This window comes from Podarcis gaigeae (assembly GCF_964106915.1).
Source record: "Podarcis gaigeae genome assembly, chromosome: 6".
In the NCBI taxonomy this organism is placed as follows: Eukaryota; Metazoa; Chordata; class Lepidosauria; order Squamata; family Lacertidae; genus Podarcis; species Podarcis gaigeae.
In genome coordinates, this window is record NC_139682.1 from 38740028 (window position 1) to 38767514 (window position 27487).

Consider the following 27487-nt stretch of genomic DNA (forward strand, 5'->3'; position numbering starts at 1 on the left):
GCAGGTGCAAAGGGACATATTTACTCAAAAGAAATTGGCTGACATGAACTGCATTTTAAATTATTTGTTATGTTTAATCATCATGGTAAAACTGAGCTTGTCTGTTTGCAAAGCAAAGGCCAGAAAACAACATGCAATAAGCAGTTGGATTTCTTAAAGGAATATGAGATTACAGCAGCTAAATTCTTTGGCTTCTATTGGGTTTTGGCTTTTTAATGCCAAGTTTCCAAAGGATCACATTATTCTTTGGATTCAACCAGTTAAATTAGCAATTATGTTAGCAAAATCAATGAAGCCATCCACACTGTACGGTGAGAGCAGAGTTTTAGATCACATGCCAATTCTGTTAGTGTTTATCAATGTGCATAATTAGCTAATGCTTCCAAAGATGCTTGAGAGAAGGCAGCCTGTAAATAAGGAGCTTGTTCCTGTCCCTTGGGTTCCAAATCTGCTTTGCTTAGAAAGTCATTCTCAAACATTAGTGACTGTGATAAAATATGTTTTCAAATACCCCATGATGATCTTCTTGATACGTCCTTTAGAAAACTTGCAACATATTGGCTCAGCTGGCATGTGCTGCTAATTCAAATCATGGTTTAATGTCAGTGTCCGAGGGTGTGAGATCCAGAGAGGAGATTGTGGCTGTGGAACTGCAGTGAGCTAAGCCATGGTTTGTCTTAGCATTTCATTCAAAGTCAGGCTCATGGTTTGCCAGAGTCTGGACAACATGCTAAGCCAAACTGTGTCAAAGGATTGCACCCTTCAGAACAAGGGAGTTGCAGTGGAAAGAGGGAATTGATGAAGATTGCTTCAGTCCCTCCTCCACTGGTGGTAGGCTGCTCTGAATCAATAAGACTTTTGTCAGCAGAGGGACACCAATTTCAAAGAATCATAGAATTGTAGAGTTCTATGTAGAGTCATTTAGTTCAACCCCCCTACAATGCAGCAAGCTTTTGCCCAACATGGGGCTCAAACCCACACCCCTGAGATTAAGAGTCTGATGTTCTACCGACTGAGCTATCCCAGGACTTGATACAACTCTACTTATTTTCTAACTGGATAATATGCTAGTATCCTTTTGGAACAGATGCCCAACTTTCATACAAAGTCCAGTGATGTATGTTATTCGTTTGCATCCCCCTTCAGACAGCACATCACATCAACTTTTAAAGTATTATTGTCTGTTGCCAATGAAAAGGATAATGATTCATGTGGCCAAGCAGTTTATTTTAACTGGAAAGTCAAAAAGGGGAATAGTGCAGATGGTCTCTCATGGCATGCAGAATTCTTTCTTTCTTTCTTTCTTTCTTTCTTTCTTTCTTTCTTTCTTTCTTTCTTTCTTTCTTTCTTTTTTGTATTAACACCCTGTTCTGTTCTGTTTACCTAAGACCTTGCATGTGTGAATTCGGCAACCTTAAAACAAATCGCCATAAAGCAAAAAAAAAAAAGAACCCAATATGCAGCAAGCCACCGCAGAGCACTATAGAAACACTCAACAGTGCTCTCCGTAATATATGTCTCTCCTAAGCAAACCCAGTGCTATGCACAAGCCCCTACAGGTTCTGTGACTTCATTCACTCATCTGACAAATTCAGTAAAAATGGCCAGTAGCAATGCAGTACTCACAAGTGCCCTGTGCAGTTGGTGATGTTGCATCCTGTAGCATATCCTTCCACATCTTGGATGCCTTTATTAATGCAATCACTGAAGCTGTCAAACAGGAGAAAGGTCCTACAGTTACTCTCTTCTCCCTGGAGTGGAGCATACATGCTGTCTGAATCTTTACTTTCACTACAGTTCCGATGTGACATTTTTCGCCCAATGAAACCTTTGCTACGAGAAAAACTCCATTATAGCCTCCTTGTATGTAACAATAATAGAAATCCTTTTTGCCAGCAGCATTTCTAACCCTGCAGTCAACAGATTTGGTTTGAGGGTGAAAAGGAAAGGGAACTGTCACGCACTTTGCCATAGGAAAAAGCTGTTTTCCCGGCACGCTTCAGATCTATTAAAAGACTAATCCTGGAGAATAGTGGGCCATATAACAGTTCTTTTTCAAGACGTAAACTCTGAGGCTATACAATGACTTGCCTACAGGGTTTTTATATTACAATCGTTGTTATATTTCAACAAAACAGCAGATCATCTTAAATGTCATGTTTTGAATCTTGAAAATATCATAATTATACACCTGTAATTTTGGTGCCTATCTCATCTCATGATGTTTTGAGGACCGCAGTCTTAAAAACAAAATGAATGAAATAAAATCAATGCTGGCAGTAGACTAGCACCACCAACAAAAGTGCATGATAGCCGATTAGTACTGAAGTCTGTTTCTATCTATCCTTTGTCTTCATCTGCAGTCTTTTGGATAGCATTTTTTATTTTTATTTTGAAATGTGTCGATTTCAAGAATCCCTCACGGTTCCACTTTTCTGGTATATAGGTCCTGCTTTTGTAGTACAATTATAATTTGAACTCTTATCAACAAAGCAGAAAAGACAACAGTGTCACCGGAAACTAGAGAATACAGCAACATTGACAGCCACACCACAGTGTCTTTGGTAACCGTGTCACAATATCACATTGTCATGATACTTAAAATGCTTCCACTGACTACTGTGAAGACGACTGTGGAGCAGTCACCAACCAATGGAGACAAAATTGCAATCTGGGCCCAGGAGGTGGAGAATTCGGACGTGGTCATCATCAGGCATCATCAGGAGAGCCTGGGCCTATCTTCAAAAGTAGTGGTTGGTTATGAGGCTCATACAGACATTACCACCAAGAGTGACTCCCTCATTAAGAACCAGTTTTTAGTATGTGCAGCTAGGATGGAACTTTACAGTTGACAGGATATCTCGGGAAGTAAGATGGATAGTTAGGATGTGAATTTAGTCACAAGTAGTGGACAGCAGGGTCAGGTGTTGCTGCTCATCTGAACTCCAGTCAGTTAGGATAGGGTAGGATAGTCAGCATGGTGCAAATACACCACAGGAGCTAATCTGGTGCTCCTGCTGGTGTGTTTGCACCATGACTTCATCACCCTCTCCATATGCCTCCCAGTAAACGGCAGTAACATAACCAACCAGGGGTCAGAAGATCAGTGCTCCTCCACCATGCCATCCACTAATGTAAATCACATAGCTTCTGTCTGCTTTCGACATTATTAAATTGTTGCAACCGAAATAAATTTTTAAAAAAGCAAATGGTTGTATATTTGTTACTGTCATCAGTATCACATGTGAGGTTTGATCACATATATTGAAAATTGCTTTGCATATGTTCCCTACCAAGGTTACTGATTTGTATAAAATGGGTACCAAGAAGCCCCATGAAACTATTTTCCTTAAGATATAAAATAAGGGCTATATTTACGGAGCGTCTCTTAGTCTGCTACATGAGTTAATGTTTACTTACTTACTAGATGCTGCTTTGGTTCTGTTAGCTGTGCAAACAAACATTATAGTGACACCTCATGACAAAGTAGAGGCACTGAATATTTGTGAAATGAGGAGAAAGCCTCCAAGAGAGGCTTTAATAAAAAACACTAATAAAAATCCACAAATAACTTGATTGTGTCAACTGATCCTTAGTTTACATGTGTCTAAAATTATTTTAATCCTTTGACTTCCTTAAGAATATCTCTATTTGTAATGGTGAGCAGTGAGCATGATTTCAGCAGTACCCAAGGAAAGGTAAATGGTAGATCTGGGTCTGTTGTACTACTCCACCTGTGTAAGATGAGCTTCTTCAGAAGCATAGCTGAGGGAACTCAGCATAGATGCTTTGAGCCATAAACATTTTCTTTCAGTTCATAAAGTCACTGCCTTGAAAGTAAGGTCATTTCCCCCCTGGCAACAACGTGGTCCCCCCCCCCAACTGGATTTGAAAATTATTTCTTACTACTAATCTGCCCAAAATCCCTTTTGAAAAAACAAAATAAAATATATACCAGAGGCCCTATAAAGCAGCAGGACAAAGCTTCTGGCTTTCCCAAAGAGGAAAGCATCTGTTTCCCGTTTATCCACACCTGAGCTAGTCAAAAAGTTGGAATCTTTAGTAAACGAGGTCACGAGAACACAGACACATGCTTTATACTGAATCAGCCACTGCTCCATATAGTTGAATATTATCTGCACTGACCTGCCCTCAGCTTTCTGGGATTTCAGACAGCAGATGTATCCAGCCCTACCTGGAGATGCTGGGAATTGAGCCTGCAAAAGATATATGAAGAAGCATCTCCACCCCCATCGTTCTGGGGGTCCAGCTGAGGGGTCCGACACTGAGGTCCAGCTCCAAGGGCCTTCTGGCGGTTCCCTCACTGCAAGAAGTGATGCTACAGGGAACCAGGCAGAGGGCCTTATTAGCGGTGGCACCTGTGGAACACCCTCTCATCAGATGTCAAGGAAATAAACAACTATTTGACTTTTAGAAGACATCTGAAGGCAGCCCTGTTTAGGGAAGTTTTTAATGTTTGATATTTTATCGCTTTAAAGTATGGAGCTAGTGTGAACACACAATGGCACTAGTGAAAATTGATGTGGAATGGCCAAAAGAGGACAGAGTCAAGGGTGAGACATGGACAGCACAGGAAGAAGAAACACACTTATGCTGTTTCCTGTGTCTTGTGACCCCTTTTTTTACAAGCCATGCAAAATGTGAGTGGAGAGATTTCTCTCCTTCTCCGTGGTTGAGCTCAAACTCCTTAATGTTTAATTTTTTTAAAAAAAAGTTTCTTAATGGAAAAAGATTGTGACACCAGGAAACAGAGTATTACATAAATGGTTATGTTGGAAGCCCAAATTTTCCATTTCATAATTAGCAAATATAAGTGTTGTCATTTGCTGTTAACAAATCATGCTTCAGGGCACAGTATGTAACTGGATGAGTGATTTATTTTGAAAGTTGTGAGTGCTATGAATTATATATTTTAGCTTTCTTGTTTGTGAAGCCAGACAAATGAAACAAATTATTACAAATCAGAAAGGAAGTTCTCAAAGCAGATTAATATGCTAAGCCAACATATTTGTCAAAAGTTTATATTTGTCAGTTTGAAAAGCCCTACTTGTTTAAGCCCTAAATAGAAAAAAAATCCTTATTTGAAAAAGACCCTTTGAAACTGTTTTCCTGATTTCTTTTCTAGGGGCAGTCATTTTTAGAGCAGCTCCAATTTGGTTGAGAAAGCAAATGGGGAGTTTTGACTTGTCTGTTGCTCATAATTTTTATTCACTAAATCATCTTCCAGGAGCTGTATTCCTTCCTAGCTATCTGATTGATAAGTTGTCTGTCTAAATCAGAGATGTTTTCTTTGTTGACAGGCTGGTTTGTTTATTCCCGTGCTTAATAAGAAGTTGTTCTAGGGCATCAAGAGAGATTGCCCCAGAAGAGTGTGGGCTTAAATTCACAAGACCATTAAAAAAAGGATAGATGTGGGTGGTTGCTATAGACAAATTTGTTCTTCACAAGGAAAAAAGTGATATTTCTTAATATGAGTTGTATGAGGGGACAGAGCTTGTTACCTTCTTATAGGTTTCTCAAAAGCATCTAGCTGACCTCTGTTTAAAACAGGGTGCTGTACTAAATGCCCTCAGGAATCTCCTAAGACCTTCACCAGCCCTCATCCATGCCCTCCTCGAGCGCTCTTAACTTAGTTGGAATGTGTCTTTGAACACCTCTTGCTTTTCTGGAAGAAAGATGCATACATGGTTGTCTGTTTGCATGTATAACCTTTGTTTTTTTCATAGCTAGACTGTGGCTGACTATACAAAATAGGAGACACACCCATTGCTGTGTCTGTTTTTTGTCCCTGGCCTTGTCCACTACTGGGATGAGAGCGCCAGAAGGTTACCTATGAGGGATTGTGGCCTTTCGGCTGATCAAAGATTCCCTGCTGCTGTCATATAGGTAAAAATGTAAGAGCCCTTCTGGATCAGGTCAGAGATTCGTCTCAGCTAGAACCCTGTTCCCAGCAAGATTTAGTTATTTCCTTTTTGTGCATTTCAAAATGAATACCCTTCATTCTAAGTACCTGAGAAACTGTGGCTATTAACTTTATTTATATATTTGATTTTACCGAACAAAAGAACCCTGGTTTTCCTTTACATTTCAGTTGCTAGAAAGCAAAGGCTGGCAAAAATATTACAAAGGAAAAGTATGAAAATAATCCAAAGTTTTTAGCTGAAATGGATGTTTTCATTTTTAAAAATGCCTTCTATCTCTCTTGGGTTTTTTGTTTTTTTAAGGTAATTCTTCCACCTGCTCCAGTTACAATTACAGCTGAGCCAAAATGCCTCTCCCGATGCCTTTGTATGCTACACTATTGGGAGCAGGATTTTGGCCATTGCGTGGCTGGGAGAGTGGCATGAAAGAGGGTGAGGTGAATTTATCACTGGCTGCAGTGGTGACACCAAGAGTCCCAATAGCTGCAATTTTATCCCTGCAGGCCCTGAAAAGACTAGATGACTAGCAAAATGACTAGATGAAGATACTTTGGGATCAGAATAAAGTCCATGCTTCCTGCTCTCACTTTCTCTGTGGTCTACTGGACAAGCCTTTGCCTGTACTGCTAAGCCCACAAAAGACATGGCAGTGAAAAACATTTTTGTGAACTGTCTTCCCTCCCACCACCTCCCCTCAGAATCCTTGAATTTAAAATCAAAGTTTTAAGCTTAACCCTTGTTGCAACCATTTTTCAGCTCAAAGGCTGCATTTCTTTCTGGGAAACCTTTCAGGGTTCAAAGCCCATGGTGAATGTGGCTGGAGGTGAAAATAGGCAGAACAACAAAAGTGAATTCTACCATTTGCTTTCTTCAAACTCCCATATCTCCCTCTATCACCCATCTAGGCCAGCAAGACATTCAAGCTATGTTCCAACCAGGCAAAAAAGAGAAGGGTGTAAAGCAAGGCTGGTGAGGGGGTGGCCTAGAGAAAGCCACATTTGTCCCCTCCACCTGAGGTTCCTCATCCCTTATTTATGTTTTGTATCTACAACAGATTTCTGCAAAATAGCCGAACCATAATTGTATCTGCATTTACATTATTGATATGCAATTCCCCAGAGTCCATGTGTGTCCTCAGGAAACAACTGTATTCAGAGTACCTTGTGCCCGCAGTTGCCTAATACATTGCTGTTTTCAAATATGTTTTCCAGGATTGCCCACAACTGTTCCGTACAGAAGAGATTTTGATTCCTGTTGGTGAAGTGAAGCCCATCACCCTGAAGGCTAGAAATTTACCTCAGCCTCAGTCCGGCCAGCGTGGCTATGAGTGTGTCCTCAACATCCAAGGGGTAGTCTATCGGGTTCCTGCTCTGCGCTTCAACAGTTCAAGTGTCCAGTGCCAGAATAGTTCTGTAAGTTGATGGGGGATGAGGAATAATAATAATAAAAGGAATAGCTGGAATAGAAAAGGCTGTGCATAAAAGGAGTTGGGGATTTGTTTATTTGCAATATTTCTAGACTCCCTTTCAAAAAAAACCAGTACTTAGTGGCTTTACAGAATTTTTGTTAAGATGGGAAGTAGAATATAAAATCAAAAGAGTAGAAGGTAGTAGTTTAAAACTACATAAAAGCGACAGCAAAAATGTCCAACTAATTCCCAATTGCCTGGGAGAACTAAAAAGTCTCCCTCTGCTAGGGGAGCACTGAAAACTAGGTTTCTACAGGCTTCCTACCCTAGCGTTTAGCTCCTGAGTTATATGGTATTACAGGATTTGGCTTCTAGCACACAGTGACCCTTCAGTGATCTTATTAGTCTGAGTTGCTTTAATTGAATAAATGAGTGATACTTACCATCCCATCACTTGGCTGTTTAACTCATGATCCCTGTAGCTTGCTGAGCGGCTTCCGCACACTAGGCATAGGTGCCAACTCCCTGGGGCTCTGGGTGCCCGAGCACCCACAAAATTCCCCATGAACGGCCCAGGCACCCACAAATTTTGGTGCCAGGGACATGCACACTGGATGGCACCCACGGCCCCAGGCACCCATGGTCGTGGGGCCAAGCTGGCACTCCTTTCACTAGGTTATTCTGAATTTATATGTTGATAAATCTGATGTTGATAAAACACATATGCATATACTGAGGCTGTATCCTCAGTTTCAACATTATTTCAACAATCAGTAAACTATATGAAGAAACTTCATAGATTACCTGAGAATAGTGCTGTTAATGTTTAATGCATTACTGTATTTTAATATTTTGTTGGAAGCTGCCCAGAGTGACTGGGGAAGCCCAGCCAGATGGGCGGGGTATAAATTATTATTATTATATTATTATTATTCATTCACTAGGAAAACTCACCCCCAAGACTTTTGCATCCTTGCCACTGCCCTCTTGAAAGGGTCTGGGGTACAGATATAGTTCAGGTTTTGTATCTAGGTCTGCTGTAATAGTAAAAACCTGTTATTTGGAAGGAATTCTCTTTTCTTTCTTTTTTTGCCTGACAATTAGACAAATATTTAGAAACTAAGAGATCTCCCGGGAGTGCTTATACAAAGCACCATGCGTGGAGCATTTACCGCTTGCATCCATTCATCATGACTGCCCATTCCTTAATGCCACAGCAGGCTGTTACACAGCACAATGCTGGCCTTTCTGTCCAATCCCTTTGAATAGAGCACACTCAGAATCTCTTTTGGAAATGAGAAATTTCTTTTATGGTGCTTGATAACTGCAGGAATATCTTGCTCATGTATGTTTACTCATGTTCAAGGTACTGAAGAGGCTGCCACCCTAGAAGGCAAAGCTACAAATGAGGCAAAGCTACAAATGAGGAAAATGTAGATGGTAGAATAAAAGGCATTGGGAAGCATTATTCTGGGAGATGAAACAAAAGAACCAGGGGTTAAGCTAATCCTGAATTCCAGACGGGAATGTGCTACAGGCAAGTGAGGTGTTTAATTAGAATCCTGGCCCCAGAGAAGATCTTTTATCTGTCAGCTTCCCCGTCTGTGACTGTGGGGGGTCAGGAAAGGGGGAGCTGGGGTGGGGATGTGACAAAGGTGTTAAGGCAAAGCTAATTCACACAGGAGAGATAAAGAGAATTGCAGGCCTCTTATCAGGGAGCTGTCAAATTCCAAGCTGCAGTAGCTTGATAGAATGTGTAATACTGGAAAGCTGCCTGTTGCTGGGAGAAGAGAAAGAAGGAACTGGGATGAGGAGAGGGAAGGAAGATAAAACAGCCTCCCTTAAATAAGCATAGTCAAGGAGGTGGCTGCAATGCTTCTTGCTGCGAAAGGGGAGTTCTTTGTCCCACAGGAGTGTCCAAGCTGACAAGAATAATGTTGGAATCAATCACACCAGTCAGGGCAATTAGCCTTTATTGCATTCCCAAGCCCCGTAAAAACTGCCGTCACTGTGGCACAGAAAAACAACTTTGCAGCCTTCAAAAGCAAACAAACAGACAAACAAACGTGGGACTAATCCAGCTGGTTCCTTTATATTGTGCTCAAATCCCACTCACATATACGATTTCTACAAATGCTATGTATTTCCTATATTCCTTTCAGGTAAGGAAAATGAAAGCTTATAGAACATTACATGGGATGAGCAGGCTCACGTCTTTTTCACTGCAGGCAGTAGTAGGTACCTGTGCTATGAAATTGTACAAAACTACTATTCCCTCAAGTTAAAAGGGAGTAGGCTTTGTGGCACCTACAGTAGCAAGCTGGATGGCTGTGTCTCACTTGCCTGCTTAGAATGCCACTTTAATTGCAGAGGCAGTCAGATCTGTGTGCTAAGACTGGACTCTTGTAGTGCTCTCTGGGAGTCACAAAGAACAGGAGAGGGGAGGAAAAGTCTACTTACACACTTACTGTTCATACTTTTTGACTTCTGTCATGGATGGTACTGCTGCTTTTTCCCGACCTGGGGCTCCTTTTCCCTGTGGCATTTTTGGCCCTAACTGTGCAGTTCAAAAGTACCGTGTCTGTAAAACCAAAGAGACACTTGCTTCATTGTGCACATATTACAAAATGCACAGCTTTTTCTAGATAATGAGCCTAACCTTCTCACTGAAAAATGTAATTTGAGGAATAGACTTTTTTTGAAAGGGGAAGGGGAGGACAGGCTAGCTGAATTATAGATTTTGTTCTTCCACACAGGCAACCTGTAGAGGCATTGGACAGCCCCAATCCTAGTCCTCTATCGGTTAGGCATGAGAATTCCAGCTCTTGAAAGCCAATACTTTTCTTTTTGTGACACCTTAAGGTTTCCCCCCAAAGTTTTTTCATTCTTTTCTTCTGCAAACCTCAGGATTTTCCTGAGCCTGCTGATAACCTTCCTCTACTTCATGGATAGTGCCACTTAAATACATAAGGATCAGCATTCAGAAAATGAGTTTGATATTAGTATTGTTGTAAACTGTGGTGATGGGTTGAAATTCAGCCCAGTTTTGCTTTTTGGTACAGAAAGATGGAAAGATTGGTTTTCAGAATTTAGAATAGAGAGTTTTTAAGGGTGAAAGGTGAAAGTGGTGATGTTTTGAAGCAGAGCTGGTGATAACAAGCATTTGAGTGATTATCTAACAGTATATACCGTGGTGGTAGTTGAAGAAGAGAGAAGACTGCAGTTCATATCAACCCAGCAAGCTTTGAGCCACTGACCTTTGGATGAAAACTTTTCCTAAAACTATGGTCATATGTATTTTCCTTTGTACTGCCTAAAGCATCGCTATGCCAATGCCAATTAGAATATATTTTCCAAGTAAGTTCCATAAAATACTCTGGCATGTTTGCATATAGTAGAGCCTAATGTGGCCTCCTATAGGAGTGTAGGATTCTCTTTTTCATTTCATTAATTCTTGGTGATGGGGCTTTATTGGCAAACCAAGGGCTGAGTGGTGAGAACAGGCTGCATGAATTGGATAATTAATCTATTATCTCTCTCCGGGCCCATCAGCTGATTTAATTATGCCTCTATGGCAAGCAGAAGTGTTTCTCCATGCAGATAATGGAAATATATGTTGCAATTCAACTCCTGCCACCCATTCCTAAGGCATGTATTGTCAAAAATTTCTAAACAATATTTGTCCATTCTAATGGCTCTTCCTTTTATTTTCACACAAAGCCTTCATATATGTATTTCATTTCTTTGTTCCTTAGTATCTCTATGATGGAATGGACATAAGTAACTTAGCAGTAGATTTTGCTGTGGTTTGGAATGGAAACTTCATTATTGACAACCCAGAGGATTTGAAAGGTAAATAATATATTCTTAGTTTATTTTGATATATTTTCATTTTCATTAATATGTATTGTGGGAATTTTTGAAATTTTATTTTCATCCAATTCAGATCATTTGATGCTTTAAAATAAATCCTGTTTCACTAGAGCAATATGGTTATATTTGCCATTTCTTAAACTCTGGAAGACCAGACTCTTGACAAAGGGGGTGGGTGTGCAAGATCATATATATATATATATATATATATATATATATATATATATGCAGCATTATAATTCTCTTATCCTTAGACCTCCCGAAGGATGACTGTAAATTTGCTGCGGGAAAATTTTATGTCATTGCTTGAAACAATCGAAATGGGATGAGTGTGTGCCACATTTCAGTGGTGAGAGGGAAAATAGATTAAGAACTACACAGACTTTATGTAAATATATATTTCAGATAATTTATAGGAAACAATTTTCTGCTGTTCAAAGCTGTATACGATATTACACCCTAAACTACAAATATTTAAAAAACACCAAAAATACATAAAGCCGCCAAGGCCCATATTACAAATGTTATCCATACTGTTAGAATTCCAAAAAACAAAAAGGCTTTTGTTACTGCCCCAGTGACGATAGGCAAGTCATCCTATGAATTACCCATGTTCCACAGGGTCGCTATTTTCAGGTGGGAGTCAATCACATACCTGCTGTTGGAGGTTGCCCAATTAAAGATGATTTGATGCTCTTGCAGAACAAATTGACCTCCCCACACACCAGAAAAAATGGAAAGTGCACTGGAAAGTATGGAATAACCCTTGCTTGTTGCAATGTCGTCTAGCCTTCCTGCAAACTGTGCAAATCAGGATGAATTCTCAATAAGCAGGTTGTCTGAGAGTAACCAAGGAAAATCTATTCCATGTCCTAAGTGCAAGGCAGGGCCTCTCCGGCTGCTTTCAGGGAACAAGGAGAAACTTGATTATGAAGGGTATCAGGATTATCATTTAAGCCCAAACTGGCATAAACATAACTGAGATGGAAATGTGCAGCTGCCTTAAGATTCCTTTTACATTATTTCTTCTTAAAGGCTTGGAGGGGGGGAGGCGTGAATCTGGCATTAACAGTCTGAAAAAAATGAATCTCTCAGCCTGCCATAGAACATAAGTTGAGCTCTAAGCTCAATCCTCGAGACATCTGGATGTAAGCGGGTTATAAGGCTTTACAATCAGTGTTGGAGAGGTCTGAGGGTAATTGGCTTACAAGGTTGTATGCTTGTTTTTTGCAATACCATGTTGCCATCTATTGCCCTATATGCACTATTTATGACCTACCTGTTGGGTTAAATGAGATTTGCCAGCCTCTATGACTCACTTGAGGTGTGACATCCTTAACCTCCTATGGCTCTGATTCTAACTCTCACAGAATCCCTTCTGCTTAATGTTGACGTTATAAAGGTGTCAGGCTGGAGACAAATAGTTGCTGTTTTCTGAAGCGTTGAGGGTTGTTAGAAGAAGGTATCACTGCTCATGATGTCCATGTTTTGCAGGAATCTATTCATAGGAGATTTGGTTTATAATGCCTTCAGAATTTATCAACTGGAAGGCATTGGGAACTACAACTCCTGTGTACTCTGGAGGGAAAGAGTGTCCTAGTCCAGGGTTTCCGAAACTTGGGTCTCCAGCTGTTTTTAGACTACAATTCCCATCATCCCTGACCACAAGTCCTGCTAGCTTGGGATGATGGGAGTTGTAGTCCAAAAACAGTTGGAGAACCAACTGGCAGAAAATCTATTACAAGCCAAGCCCGGACTTTGCAGAACATTTGGGCTCAGTTGATAGTCAAACCAGGATTTCTGACATGGGGAAGTTTACTGCTTCAGTTATGAAGCCCTGGTTCAAATGGCATGCTAAACCAAAGCAAACATTGCTTAGCACAGTGCAGCAGCAAAAAGATCCAGGGAAGATCAAAGGAGCAACGTGCTAACTCCAAGGTATGAATCAAACTAGTGATTCACAGCACTTTCTAGTGACAGATGAACTCACAGGAAAAGTACTTGCCCCCCCCCCTTTAAAATTGACATAAGTTTCTATTAGGACATGGGGTTTTTTTATTATGGTACAGTCGTACCTTGGTTTTTGAACAGTTTCGTTCACAAACAACTTGGAACTCAAACATCGCAAACCCGGAAGTAGCTGTTCCGGTTTATGAACTTTGCCTTGGAAGTCGAATGTCCAGTGCGACTTCCAATTGGCTGCAGGATGCTCCTGCAGCCAATCGGAAGCCATACCTTAGTTTCTGAATGTTTCGGACGTCGAACGAACATCCGGAATGCATTCTGTTCAAAAACCAAGGTACAACTTCACACACACACACACACACAAACACAATATTTCAGGCATGAGATCCCCATTGTGGAAAGAAGAAGACTTGATATAATTGACCCATCACATCTTCAGATCCTGAACCAATCCATATTTGAAAGACTTTAAGACTTCTAAACATGGGTTAGCAATTGGATTGTCCCATTCAGTACATAATTATATATGACTCAAGATGATTGAAAGGAGTCAGCTAAATTGGTCTAGGATGGCAGCCTTAGTTGGTTGACTCTGCACATTAAAGAAGGAAGGATGCTTAATGGTAACTGCTGCTACAGGTGACGTGTCTAGAAAAATACACATGATGCCAGGGTCAGTTATTATATGACCCAAACAAGCCCTGTGAAAACAGCAGGCTTGGTCCATGAAATGAATACCTATTAAGGAATCTGGTTTTTACAGCAGCAAGGACATCCATTAAATGGGTTCCCATTTGTTCCCCTCTGAGCTATATTTTGCTTTCAAATGCTTTTGAAGTTTACTGTGGAACCTGATATATTGTGAGTCTTGCCAGGCTCCCTGGGAATGGAGACATTGTTTTCAATGAAGTCTTTCTTGGTTGAAATCAGTGGAGGAAACTAAACAAAGAGGTTTTGAAGGCTGTCGTCCAAATCAAGCATGGAAGAAATAGTATCTAAGAACATCTGCAGAAAGGTTCAACAGGAAGGAGAAGGGTTTATATGTCCCCATTGTCCAAACTCTTGTATGCAAGTACAAATCTTGCTTGACCTTGCCCAAAGTACTTCTGTTATGCTTTCGGTTTCATGCTGGCTAGTACTATTTACTAATATCTGGAGATATTAGTATCTGGAGTCACTAAATCAAAAAAGGAGGAGGAGTTTACTCAGCAATCTTTTCAAAAGTGATCTTGATCCACAGTTTGTATGTCCTTAGTCTAGCAAACCTTAACAATCTGAGATATAAGATATTGCTCTGAACGTTTGGGGGAGAGGGAGCCAAATACTCTTCAGATGCGTCAGAATATTGTATATGGAGCATGGATATCCAAATTAAAATGCTTTGTAAAAGGTTGGGAGATAGAGAGTAAAATCAGTAATATGAATGCACATCTTTAAACAGAGGTTTAGTATCGTAACTAAAACCTACTAATCCTGAAAATCAGAGTCATGAGTAAAGTTTGACTGATCCCTCAATTCAGATTGCAAGTATCAAAGCTGCATTCATGTTAGTGGTTTGCCTCTAACTATATCTGGACACACTATCACTATTAGGTTTGCACTTTACCAGTAGTTGGTTTGGTATTAAATTACTGCTGGAATATTCAAGTATCAGGGGAACCAACAGTAAAGGATCAGCATAAACTATTCTTAAGCATAGAACAATATGCTTGTCTACCTAGGCAAAAATAGTTGCACTGGTGATCATTTTCAAAGTCAGGATGCTTCATTCTCCCTTGCTCAAACAAGAAAATATGAGGCCAAAGCAGCAAATAGAAACAACTATGACTTCACACACACACACACACACACACACACACACACACAAAGAAGTTGTAGTTTGGACAGTGTGAAAGTGATTAAGATATTTGGAGAAGTAGGTGATAATGGACCTGCTCCTTTTACAAAGCAAATTGACCTAATAGCTTTAATTTTATTATCAAAACATTCTCTCATTTCTGCCATATGACTTCTGTGCTATGAATTCTTTCCTTTTAAGGATTATGTATGCATACATTTAAAAAAATCCCAAGTATTCTGGCATATTAACTACTAATATATTCATAGTCCAAAAAAGTTTATAAATTTATGCTATAATGAATTGTTTGTCTTTAAGGTGCCACGTCTCTTAGCTGTTTTTGCTGCAACAGGCTAAAATATCTACCCCTCTGAAAATTGTTTTATGTTTAAAGTAGAGGTGGGTAGCCTGTGGCGCTGAGAAGATGGCAAGCAGAAAGAAAATGGGAGGGGGGCACAATGATAAAGTGAAGGGTATGCCCTGTCCTCTTCTGGTCTCACTTCCATCCACCACTCGTCCTGGCCCTTTCCACCACTGGCAGATACCCCCTGAAAAAATGTGGTACTTGACACACACAAAATAAGGTTCACCCCTCCTGCGCTTGTTTAAAGAGTAGAAATTGTGGTGGAGGATTTTTTTGTTATTATGAGAACCCAGAGATATGTTGAGATATGGACAGGGACTAAAGCAGCTGGTTGTAAGCTCTTACCTTCACTTTGACCAGGGTTCAGTGCCTACCCAGCCAAATAAGCTCCTGGCAGAGATGGCTTCAGTTTCATAGCTCGGTTGCATTTTGCCAGCCCTGAGTACTTTAGTACCCAGAAAAGACATTTACATTTTGTAGTACAGGGATGGAAAACTCTACTACTAAGCCTCAAAATGTTGATGAACACACCTTACATTCAGGCTGTACTGTTCTGAAAGTCTCCATTGGTCTGAACTACACATTCAAGCCATGCAACTCCTCTTCAGGTATTCAGTCTGCATGCACGAGAGCAAAAAGTGTGTTGGAGGCTGGGCAGCCCCACCTCAGGGTCTTAACATGATTAGAAGACTCCTCACAATTGGGAATCCTGAAAATGTAGGTTTCCAGATCACAGAAAGGCTTCTAAGCACATTCAGCTAAACACACTTACAAGCCCTTTTCCAATTTTTTGTCTAAAGTTTTTGTCTAAAGTTAGCAGTGAAGGGAATGATACATAACTCTCTGCCCTCTCATGCTCAGACCAGATACCTGAAGATAGCTGAAGAATACAATCTGGACAAGTCTTTATTTTTTCATTTATTCCAGTTTTCTTCCATCATTGGCATTCATGCTAGTTTAACAAAATCTCATAAAAACTTCCATATAATAAAAACATAAAACATATAAAATCAGAGAGCATGCCATTATGCATAAATGGCAACAATAAAAGGACCAGTTTAATCATTAACAGTTGACAGAGTAACCCAAAACACATCCACAAAAAAAGCAGTGTGAGTAAACAGGACAGGCTTTGCTTGATGCATTTATGATTCCTGCAAAAGGGCCAGGCAGGTTTCCTTTGGAAAGGGGTTGCAAAGTCAGGGCACAACCACAGAAAAGGCCCTGTTTTCAGTAGTCACCCATCTAACATTGGCAGATGAGGGTACCCAGTAAAAGCCTAAGATGGCCATTTCACCTGGTGGGCAGATTTGTATCTGGGTCAGTACAAGCATCAGTTCACACCTTCCAGCAATGTGAGCAGGTGTATCTCCTTTGATCTGTCAGGTGTGGGCTGTCTCCCACTCTCTGCTCATGCTCCCAATCTCTGTCTCCACAGTTCACCTGTACAAATGTGCAGCCCAGCGGGAAAGTTGTGGGTTGTGCCTGAAAGCAGATCAGAAATTTGAGTGTGGCTGGTGCACTGGAGAAGGGAGGTGTACTCTGCGTCAGCACTGCCCCTCTCCTATTGGTGGATGGGGAAGGTGGCTCGACTGGTCAAGCAGGAATGTCAAATGCTCCAACCCACGAATCACTGAGGTAAAGATATTTAAATCAATTGGATTTTCTTCCTATTCCATTCACTTCTTTGCTTGTTTACTTGATTTATCTTTCTATTTTTAAGACAACCCCCCTTTTTTGTATATTACAACTACCTTAATATGCATGTTTCAATAATGTATAATGATCAGGAAGAGGCTTTTTCAGTGGTGACACCCTGGCTCTGAAATGCCCTTTCCAGAGACACTTACCTGATGCCTCGTTTGATATCCTTTCAGCACAGGGCAAAGACCTTTTAATTCTGTCAGGTCTTTCCATCTATTTTATTGCCAGTTTAAACCGGTTTTATCTCTACCATGGAATTTTAGGCTGATGTTACATTTTCATGGATTTTTAAAAATCCATTTCCTGTATTTGATGATTACCCATGCGGAGATACTTTTAAAGTAAGGGAAGTAAACACCCAAAATAAGTAAATGAATAAGCTCTACAGAAAAGAGACCCATTTGTCTGCTTTTTCTCCGCCTGCCTGATCAGTGTGTCTCCTCCTCCCACCACCACTTAGCAAGTGATGATCTGGGGACTCCACAGAGGGCATATTGATCCCACCCCTCCTCCATCCCCCCAAAAACTTGGCAGAACCACCACTTAATTCCACTGTTTCACTTCCATGCACTTAGGAATTACCTGTTCCTGGTTCCACCTGGTTTGTCCCGATATAACATGTTCTCCTTGTTACATAAAAGTGGGAAATAAAGTGGTATGTGATTTCCTATTAAATTAATTGTGCAGCATCTGTGCTTCACGGCCAACATGCACTTTTACTGGCCTTGATCACCTACTCTCGGTTGTCAGGCTCAGACATCAGTATGAGGGTGTCCTCCCTGCCCTTCGGCAGGCACACTAATTAAAACAAGGAAGTAATTAGTCCGTAATTGATTTCTCTGGATTGCAGGCCAGTGCAGGGGGCAATAGTCTTATGAAAACTTTGTTCTCTCTGATGCTGTCATTGGTAGAAACTGACAATGTTTAGCAGTAGCTTTCAGTAGTGAAACTACAGACTGAGATAATCACTGGTCCTCTGCTTATTGATTCCAGACACTGAGCTTCCTTTATTCATTACCTTGATATTTATACCAATGCTACTTCAAAATTTCAGAATTGTGTAACTTACCAGAGAAAGCCTTAGAGCAGTGCCAGAACTTGTAGCAATAAAAGCATTACCCAGTTAAAGACCATAGTAAAAAAAAAAAAAAAATTAATTAAAATGCCCTGTCAAATAAGTATTCTTAATGTTCTAGTTAATTCAAATTTGGTGTATAACAGAGGCAGAACAATCTCTACTTAACTTCTGACCAGAGATTATATAGAATTAGTTCAGCCTTGTAAACAGAGCCATAAAAATTACTAGCCTGCAAACAACTTTACTAGCCTGTGGGGGGCTGATGAAGCAGGCACCGAGAGCTCTTACCCTCCTCTAGCAGATCACTGCATGTTCAGCCTCCTCTTCAAGCCTGCTCACTTGCCTGCATAGAATTACATGTGCTAGCCTGTATTCAGTACCTTGTTTGTGGCTACTAGGCAGATGCTTATGTAGAAGGCTGAGTTTGTTACAGGAAAAGATTTTGGCAGGGACTGTCTTACTGTTGATCTTTGTAAGTCACTCTGGGAGCCTTTTTAGCTAAAGAGCTCTGTAAAAATGCTATAAATAGAGAGCTAGATTCAGTATCAGCCTCATTGCAGAACTGCAGGAGTAGTAACTTGGTTCTTTAGTGTTAATGTTATAACGTCCGGAAGTTTGCCATAGAGAATTTTGCCATAGAGAATTTACTTCACCAGGGATTAAGCTCGGCCAAATTTCAGGGAGAAAATATAATGAAGACTGGCTTGTTGGTGGCAGTTTTAGAATTTTGCATTGCACTCTAAGGGTGACGTTAGTCCCCCTCCCCTTTCCAAAACATGCTTTAGATTTTTCTCAGATGGCTTGTTGGTGGCAGTTTTAGAATTTTGCATTGCACTCTAAGGGTGACGTTAGTCCCCCTCCCCTTTCCAAAACATGCTTTAGATTTTTCTCAGATCATAAAACATACTTGGGCAGTTTAGATTTTATTAAATATTCATGCATTTTGGAGGAGGTTTGCTTTTCATTAGTTTGGTGAAATCCATTGTGTCTTTTACAGGGTCCTCATTTTAATCAACAGGAAATTATTTAAGGGCAAGTTACGCATATTGTATAGTGCTTTATGGTGGTTCACCTTGCCACAAATGGCAAATGCATCAGGAAGGAAGTAGCTTGAAGAAGCAGAGGCAGAAGGCCAAAACAGATGTGATGTGGGAAATCCTTGTTTATAAAATGCTATATGTGTTTTAATTCATATATTGATTAACTATGATTCTTACTATTAATACCATTTAATACTTATATAGTATTAAGAAAATTAAATATATTAATTGATGTGGAGTGAATCCACCATAAGGAAGGGGGTTAACTGGTAACCCCTAGGTTAGATTTGCTGAAGGCAGTTCAGAAACTTCAGCTGGTTCAGCAGCTAGGTTGCTTATGGGGACAAGATAGTGAGAATATAACACCAATCCTGTCCCGACTTCACCGGCTGCCAGTTAGTTTCCAGGCCCAATTCAATTTGCTGGCTTTGACATATAAAGCCTTAAATGGCTCAGGATTGCAATTCCTCAAGGATTGCCTGTCCCCATGTGAACTGACCCAGACCCTGCAATCATCATCTGAGGTCCTTCTTTGTGTGCCTCCTCCATGAGAAGTCCAGAGGGCAACACAAGAATAGGCCTTATCTGCAGTGGCCCCATGTGGAATGTTCTCCCCAGAGAGGCATTGCCTGGGGATTACATATCTTTAGGTACCAGGCAAACGTATTCCTCTTTTCCCAGGCCTTTGGCTAATTAAACAATCTATGGCCTTTTGATTGCCTGGATGGAGGATATGTGTATAAAAATCTCTGATTTAACACAACTGGGTTTAGTCTGCTGCACAAACATATGAGTCACATCCATGGCTCCACACATGTTTTGTCCTTTGTCCCATCTGCCTTGTGACCCCCCAGAGAGTGGTCCACAAGAGGCCATTCCGGGGGTAAAAAGGTTCCCCATTCCTGACATAGATAATGATGTCTCCTTGTTTCAAGCATAGAATCATAGACTTGTAGAGTTGGAAGAGACCACAAGGCTCATCTAGTCCAATGCCCTGCCATGCAGGAATCTTTTGCCCAATGTGGAGCTCAAACCCACGACCCTGAAATTAAGAATCTACCGACTGAGCTATCCCAGCATCTATGTAATTATCTTTGTAATTATTAACATGGTTATTATGGTAGCCCTTCCTTGTGGCAACACAGTGGCCACATAGTGCAGGAACAGATTAGAAGGCAAGCTCTTTCGTGCCAATCTCTTAAAAGCCAATGAAGTGAAAGAGAGAGACTTCAGAGCTGAGGAACTGAGAGTTTATGCAAACCAACAAGACTAATTAAGACGGGGGCTTGCAGCACCATTATGTTATAAGAAAGATACTGCTCCCTTTCCTATATGGGGTATCCAAGAGCCCATATAGAGTCCTTAAGTAGGTTCTCTATCGGTAGGAAAAAATAACAGAGGCCAAACAGAGAATACTGAGAAGCAAAGCAGCTAGTAAGCATGATCTTTATTAAACTGTTGCAACAAGGTCCCCCACTCCCCCCATGCAGGGTGGAAGGAGAGGAACTCAGAACAATGGTGTGCAAGGTCTTACATAGACTTTTTGAAATTCCCTTCCCTGTAGCTGAAGACCACCCCCCCCAAAAAAAAACATACATACATACATACATACATACATGGGGGGGGCAGTCTACAGCAGAAAAACCTGTCTGTCAGGATACGTGATAATGGTCAACCATTGCTCAACCTGGGCAGTCTGGCCATTCTTTTGTGATGGTAAATACTTTAGTTCCCAAATCTCTTACATAAATTGATAGTTTGCTCAGCTTAACAGATACTTGGCAGACTGTACACTATACTTATGCACATATGTTTGCCTTGTACATTTATGAACATTTGTTTTATATATATATAATGAGATTCCTGACCTTAGGATTCCTAGAACAATTGCAAAGAACATTTGGCTGTGGAGTGGTCAGTAAGTACTGCAAGATGTTTCCTTTTTGCTCATTCTGCAGAGCAGTGGCTGAACAAATGGCTGGAATGGCTACTTGAACAGAATATTCTTTTCACCACTTTCCCCACATTCCTCATTAAGCTCCCTTGAATCACTCCTCACCCTCTTTATGGGTTGTTAGTTAAAAAAAACAACTCCTAGTGCTTCAGTTTATTACTTTTTGACAAGAAATGGTACCTATTTATTCTAAGTAAATGAGTCTCAATTAACTTCACTCAATCATCCCCAAATCCCAACTTGAGTGCTCTTGTGAAAGCACATACTGTTTATATGTCACACAGAGACACCAGTCAACACTAAAAAGCCCCATCAGCTCACTTGTTGAATGAGATCCTGCAACATCTGCAGCAGCCTTGTTTTGGACTACAGCTGCCATCACTCTTAGCCAACATGGCCAAAGGTCAGGGATGATGGGAGTTGTAGTCCAAAACATCTGAAGGGCCCCAGGGTAGGGAAGTTGATCTATAGTACATCTTTTGCCATTGCTTGAGGTGGAGACTGAAGAGGAAATGGTTGCAAAAACTCAAATGTGTACATGGAACTGAGACACACATGCCAAGGATACTAAAATGGCAGGAAGAAAAATCTAGGATAATTGAAATAACTGATTTTAAATGAAAATGATACTTTGTGGAGAAAATGAGTATTAGATAGACCAAAATGGGTGTTGGGTATAGATCAAATGCATTTCCAGAGAAATACCACACTAAGTCCTGGTATCAATTTTGTTGCTGTTAAGCTTCCTCGGGAGCTCTGGGAGGGGGGGAGTGACAAGTAGCAACTGATGACTTAGGACTTCCTGGCTCCAAGTGTTTCCTTCAGATGGTTGTTAGTTTCATAAGCAAAGTGGTTCAGTCTTTGTTTCTCTATGTTCTTGTTTGTTTGTTTGTTTGTTTGTTTGTTTGTTTGGTTGGTTGTTTGTTTGTTTGGCAAATGTATAGCTTTTCAACAGTTGTTCTCAAAGAAGGTTATAATTAAAGAAAAATAAAGTATCAATACAATTATAGCAATAATAAATAGAGTATTAACAGAGGCACAGAGTAGGATAGAAATCTTATATATAAATTACAATTATGCAAAAACCCAGGCAATTATGTTAATTTACTTTTATGGCTAATACAAGAAGTGTAACCAGTGGGTTTTTTAAATCCATGGCAAAACAAATGGGCAAACATTCACACCATTATGAAGCTCATCCCACTATTAAAATGAATATTGTGTTTGTAAGTGATTATTGAAAAATAGTACTGCAGATCTTCCCCTCTGCATAATCAGGGACTAAATAAAGCTCCCTGCCCCACCCCCATTGTTGCTCTGAAAGAACAACATGCAAGCATGTGTGAAAATGTATTTAGCTAACTTTGGTATCCCACATTCACTAGGTTTTTGGTGCTTTGTTAGCCATAGCCTTTCATTTTCAATAGTATTTAAGCAAAGCGCAGACATTATGCTGGCTCTTTGCCCAAGACTGAACTTTTCATCTCCTTTCTACAGCCATTAGAAACCAAGCAATGTTCCTCTCTTTCAGCTTGATTCTGTGTGACACTAAGACCCGCCCTTTCTGCCAACCTGATGGGCTTAGTGCATTTTTTTTTCATCCCAAGGGGTTTAGTTTCCATTTTTTATTTTTAATCAAAACCTTGAGCCCTTCTATAAATAAACAAACTTGCCTTCTCTGCATTTTAAACTTGTTCTTTTCACAAAAATCTCTGTGCTGTGTGCAAAGACCTGGGGGGTTGCAAGTCACCAGGAGCAAGAAAAGGGATCGGAGAACAATTTCCCCGTTCCAAATGAAACATTCAGACAGATGTAACATTTTCAGAAATCAGAGATTTCACTTCACTTCCTTTCCTCAAGTGAACCAGAAGGCAAAAGCAATACCTTGACTCAACAAAGAAACATCTCACAGCAAATGCTGGCCAAGTTGTTTCTCCAATATCATCCTTGAGTTAAATTTCAAAATCTACAATATCTTTATTGGGACTTTAATCAATTCTCTGGAATTCTTAATCAGACAGGATGTTAATCCAAACAGAGAAAGTGAGGATAGAAAAATCTGGTTTGATGTTGACTATTCTCAGTTTAGTCATGGTCATAAGACAGAATGTGCAGGCTAAAAGTGCAGGCTGTATGTGTCTACTGAGAAACATGCTTCATCAACACTTACCTGAGAGTAAGGCCCATAGGATTGCATCCAGCAAAGCCATTCCACAAGTCAAACACCTTCTGTACTTACACCAGAACTTCCTCTTCTTCTTCTTCTGCATATCCCTCACACCACAAACCTTCCCTGATAGTTCCCACAAACCTCCAGACCAGATCTGTTGGGTGGGTGTGCTTGTGTACATGATTGTGGGGTTTACAATGAGTAGAGGTGGGATGCAAAGTTCTGTTGCACATGTGGAAATTGTTCAGTTCTCACAATAACTTGGTTTCAACCTACTGATAGCAATATAACTTGCTACCAAGCAGACATGTATAAGATTGTTTTGTGAATTGTACTGGATTCTACTAGGTGTTACAATGATTTCAGATTGCCTATAGGACTGTTGTGGAAGAGAAAAGCATAATGGTTTAGCCCTTGTTTGGGGGGGGGAGCATAAGACCCATTAGTTATAAAAGAATGGTATAATTGGTTTGATTGTCTAGGAGGAAATGAACACAACTCATCTTTGTTAACAGGAATTCAAATTAGAGTTAGGAAAATCTTAGGCCACTCCTCTTCATCAACTCTCAATGTCCATGGTAGATAGTAATATGTATCAATGATTTCATGAGTGAAAAACAGTGAGGCTACTTAAGTTTGAATCAGCCAGTTTATGCAGGCTATCTATGTGCAGGCATAGATACTTGATGAGTTCATACCATTGAACTAAGAACATACTCCTGAGCACCAGTACGCCTGTAGCATTTCGTTTCTTAACCATAGGATTGCAAAATCTCTCCCCACCCTCTGCATTCTGGAGCACTAATTTGAACTCCTAGTCTAACGTCAGTTAAGCGTTACTCCAGCAGTATCATTAGATATGGTTAGAGCTACCCAGGATTCCCATTTAACCCAGGTTCTGAAACCATGCTTTGAAAACTGTTTTGCCCAACCTGGGGCTTGAACCCACAACTCTGAGATGAAGAGTTCCATGCTCTACTGACTGAGCTATCCAGGAGTGCTGTACCAGCCGACAAAAATGTATAGGACTGCAAGTGAACTTTCTGGGAACTAGAGGAAGAGGGTGAAATTTCATCAAAGGAAGATTACTATTATTTCCATGAAGTGCTTTTCAAATGTGGGTCTCCAGCGAATGTTGGACTACAACTCCCATCATCCCTGACCACTGGTGCTGCTAGCCAAGGATGATGGGAATTTTAGTCCAACAACATACTTGGAGGTCCAAGTTTGAGAAACACTGGAAACAGATCAAGGAGATGTAAGCTTTTTAAAACGGTAATGAGCCAATTGGGAGTGGAGATTAGGGGGATATTTACTTGTTGACATAAAAGAAAAAATCAATAATAGTGTACATGTTAGCATAAAATCTTTTCCACCCACACAGTGCATCGTTGGGATCTATCCCATGTCCCCCCTGACAGCATAAATCTTCCCCTGCTGCCCGCAGCATCAGTGATTAAATAAATAAAAAATCAGCTTCCTTATGAACAAGCAGTGCTCTGATCTCCTATTCATTTATTTGCAGGCCTCATTAATATAACATCACTGCAACAAACAGCTAACGGGGGTTGTGCGGGAAGGAGTGTCAGGCTGAATAATGGAGTTGCTCTGCTGAGATAACAATTAGGTTTGGAATGTACTATCAGCTAAGACAGAGACAAGGAGTGATCATGCCAGGCTGATGAACTAGCTCTGTGGATGTGCTGAGCCCCTGCTGGGCTCATCTACTGGGATGGAGCCAGCTACAAATATAACCATGCAACAAAAAGCGTATGTTATTCGTATAGCTTTGAAAGGCCACAACTTTGCTACTCTCCCCTCCCCTCTTTTGTCAGATACGGTGCTATTATGTTCAAGATGGCTTTTATTACAGGACTTGATGGGCTCATTTTTCCCCACCTGTGATTAATTGATTTTATTTATCCTCTCTTTCCTCTCTTGCTTCCTGTTGCGAGACCTTGGAATATATTATAATATGCTCAAAACAAAATTCTAAAAATATCACACACACACACACACAACACCTGTTCTCATCCTTTTGCAGAGTATGGACTTGTGAATGTCAGTAGGATGGTGTCTGTGTTAATGTGGTACATGCAATGGCAGCTGTGTGTCAGTTATGTTTGTTTTGCTGAAGAGGTGCTGCTTGTTTATGTGGTCCTGGTACCCACATGTTGAATATTACCCCCTATTGTCTTTGCAGTCTAATTGTGCTGCAGAAATTGAGTTTCTGCTTAGTTGCTGTTTCTTGTATTGTATCAGTGCAACATCATGACCTGCAAGGCTGTACTGGCCCATTTACCCAGTGCTATCAAGTTGTTTGTTTTGCACAGCAGACCACAGGATTGAGCTAAATTAATGATGATGGGAGGTAACTAAGAGGTAACGGTAAAGGGACCCCTGGCCATTAGGTCCAGTCGTGACCGACTCTGGGGTTGCGGCGCTCATCTCGCTTTATTGGCCAAGGGAGCCTGCGTACAGCTTCTGGGTCATGTGGCCAGCATGACTCTGGTGAACCAGAGCTGCGCACAGAAACGCTGTTTACCTTCCCACTGGAGCGGTACCTATTTATCTACTTGCACTTGATGTGCTTTTGAACTGCTAGGTGGGCAGGAGCAGGGACCGAGCAATGGGAGGTCACCCCGTCACGGGGATTCGAACCGCCGACCTTCTGATCGGCAAGTCCTAGGCTCTGTGGTTTAACCCACAGCGCCACCCGCATCCCAACTAAGAGGTACAGGAGCATAATGGAGTCATGGGCAAAGGCTGCATATAGAAGGTTTCAGGTTCAATCCCTAGAATATCCAGCTAGAGCTGGGGGTGTCTCCTGTCTGAAACCCTGAAGAGCTGCTGCCCATTAGAGTGGAGAATGGTCTGACTTATAACACATGTGTGCCTATGTAGTCTTGCTTTTCAGCTCTTCTTCTGCACCTGTCCTATAGGAGAAATGTTTTTAAAAGAACTCCTGTTTCAGTTTCTGGGCAGGCAAATAAGGTTGTTCCTATTATCAGCGAAGCCTTGTGATGGGTAATTAATATTTTGGAGCTTGGATGACAGGATTTGAGGAGAACCATTGGAGGACGTTTCCTAATATATGTTCGTCCCCATAGATACTGCTCCTGACTGACACCTTCATAATGATAATATAATACTTTGCCTTGCGTGGCTTCTTTTATCCAGTGATTGTAAAGGGCTTTAAATATCAGAAGCAGCTGGAGCATTGTGACATGCTGGCAGAGTTGGGATTAGAACTCACAAGTAGCAAATTCCAGGAGTTGGAGGTTTGTCCTAGAAACACCCTCCTTCCTTTCCTCTTTGTTGCAACGATGAATGCAGTAAGGATTACTAAGCATCTTGTGTATTAACACACCAGCTAACTAGGGACTATGCATTAATAGAAAAGGGCTCTGCATATATATCCCTATCTGGATAGGGCATTGTATATGCAGCAGGGTGTTATTCATGTGATTTCCCAGCTCAATCTAGTATTCATAGCTACTGCACACAATCTTTTTTTCTTTTTCTTTTTTAAGCTAGGATCCCAGTGATCTGCTACCTGGGGACTGGATTCAATTCTGTTCTCTCCCCCTTACCCACCAATCATCAGTACAGCTGCAGCTTTTTAAAAGGACTCTGTGTTTACATCTCTGACTGCTGCGCACATGCTTTGCTGGATCAGAGCTGAAAAGTGAAATATAGATGATAATTACAATGATCTGGCTGTAATTTGGTTGCTGATGCTAATAACACCCCTCCCCTCACCCAAAGCAAGCATTTCTATGACATATTTAATTAACATCTTCTGACACCACTGATCTTGTGCCTTTAGCAGCCTGACACACAGAATTTTAGTTTTTTCCATCATTTATCTCTGTTCTAGGAAAAGCGTCGCCTGCTAAATTTCTGTGTGATAGGCTGCTGCTATACCAACTTCTGATGTGTGGGAAGAATTCCAGGAGCCAGAGGGAGCCAGTAAAGGCTTCCTCCTCAGAGCCAGTTCCAGCTAGACGTTCCCTTCTCCACCCTCTCAGGCCTGTCCTGTTGGAAGGATTCCAGGAGGGAGAGGGAAAGAGGCAAAGGTTGTAAAGGGAAGACTATACTCTTCCTCTTCTGTTACGACTGCCAATCTGCGTAAGCCAGCTGTGAAAGGGG

At 40.9% G+C, this 27487-nt stretch overlaps 1 protein-coding gene across 2 annotated transcripts in view; it reads left to right on the forward strand.

Annotated features, from left to right (window-relative positions):
• The window catches only part of PLXNA2 (plexin A2), a 415423-nt gene that overhangs the window by 269172 nt on the left and 118764 nt on the right, over window positions 1–27487 (forward strand). For both annotated transcript variants that reach the window (XM_083745460.1, XM_083745461.1), the window contains exons 10-12: window positions 7154–7354; window positions 11106–11202; window positions 16828–17027. In XM_083745460.1, the coding sequence (XP_083601586.1) occupies window positions 7154–7354; window positions 11106–11202; window positions 16828–17027 (498 nt within the window). The remainder of the gene's footprint in view (window positions 1–7153; window positions 7355–11105; window positions 11203–16827; window positions 17028–27487) is intronic.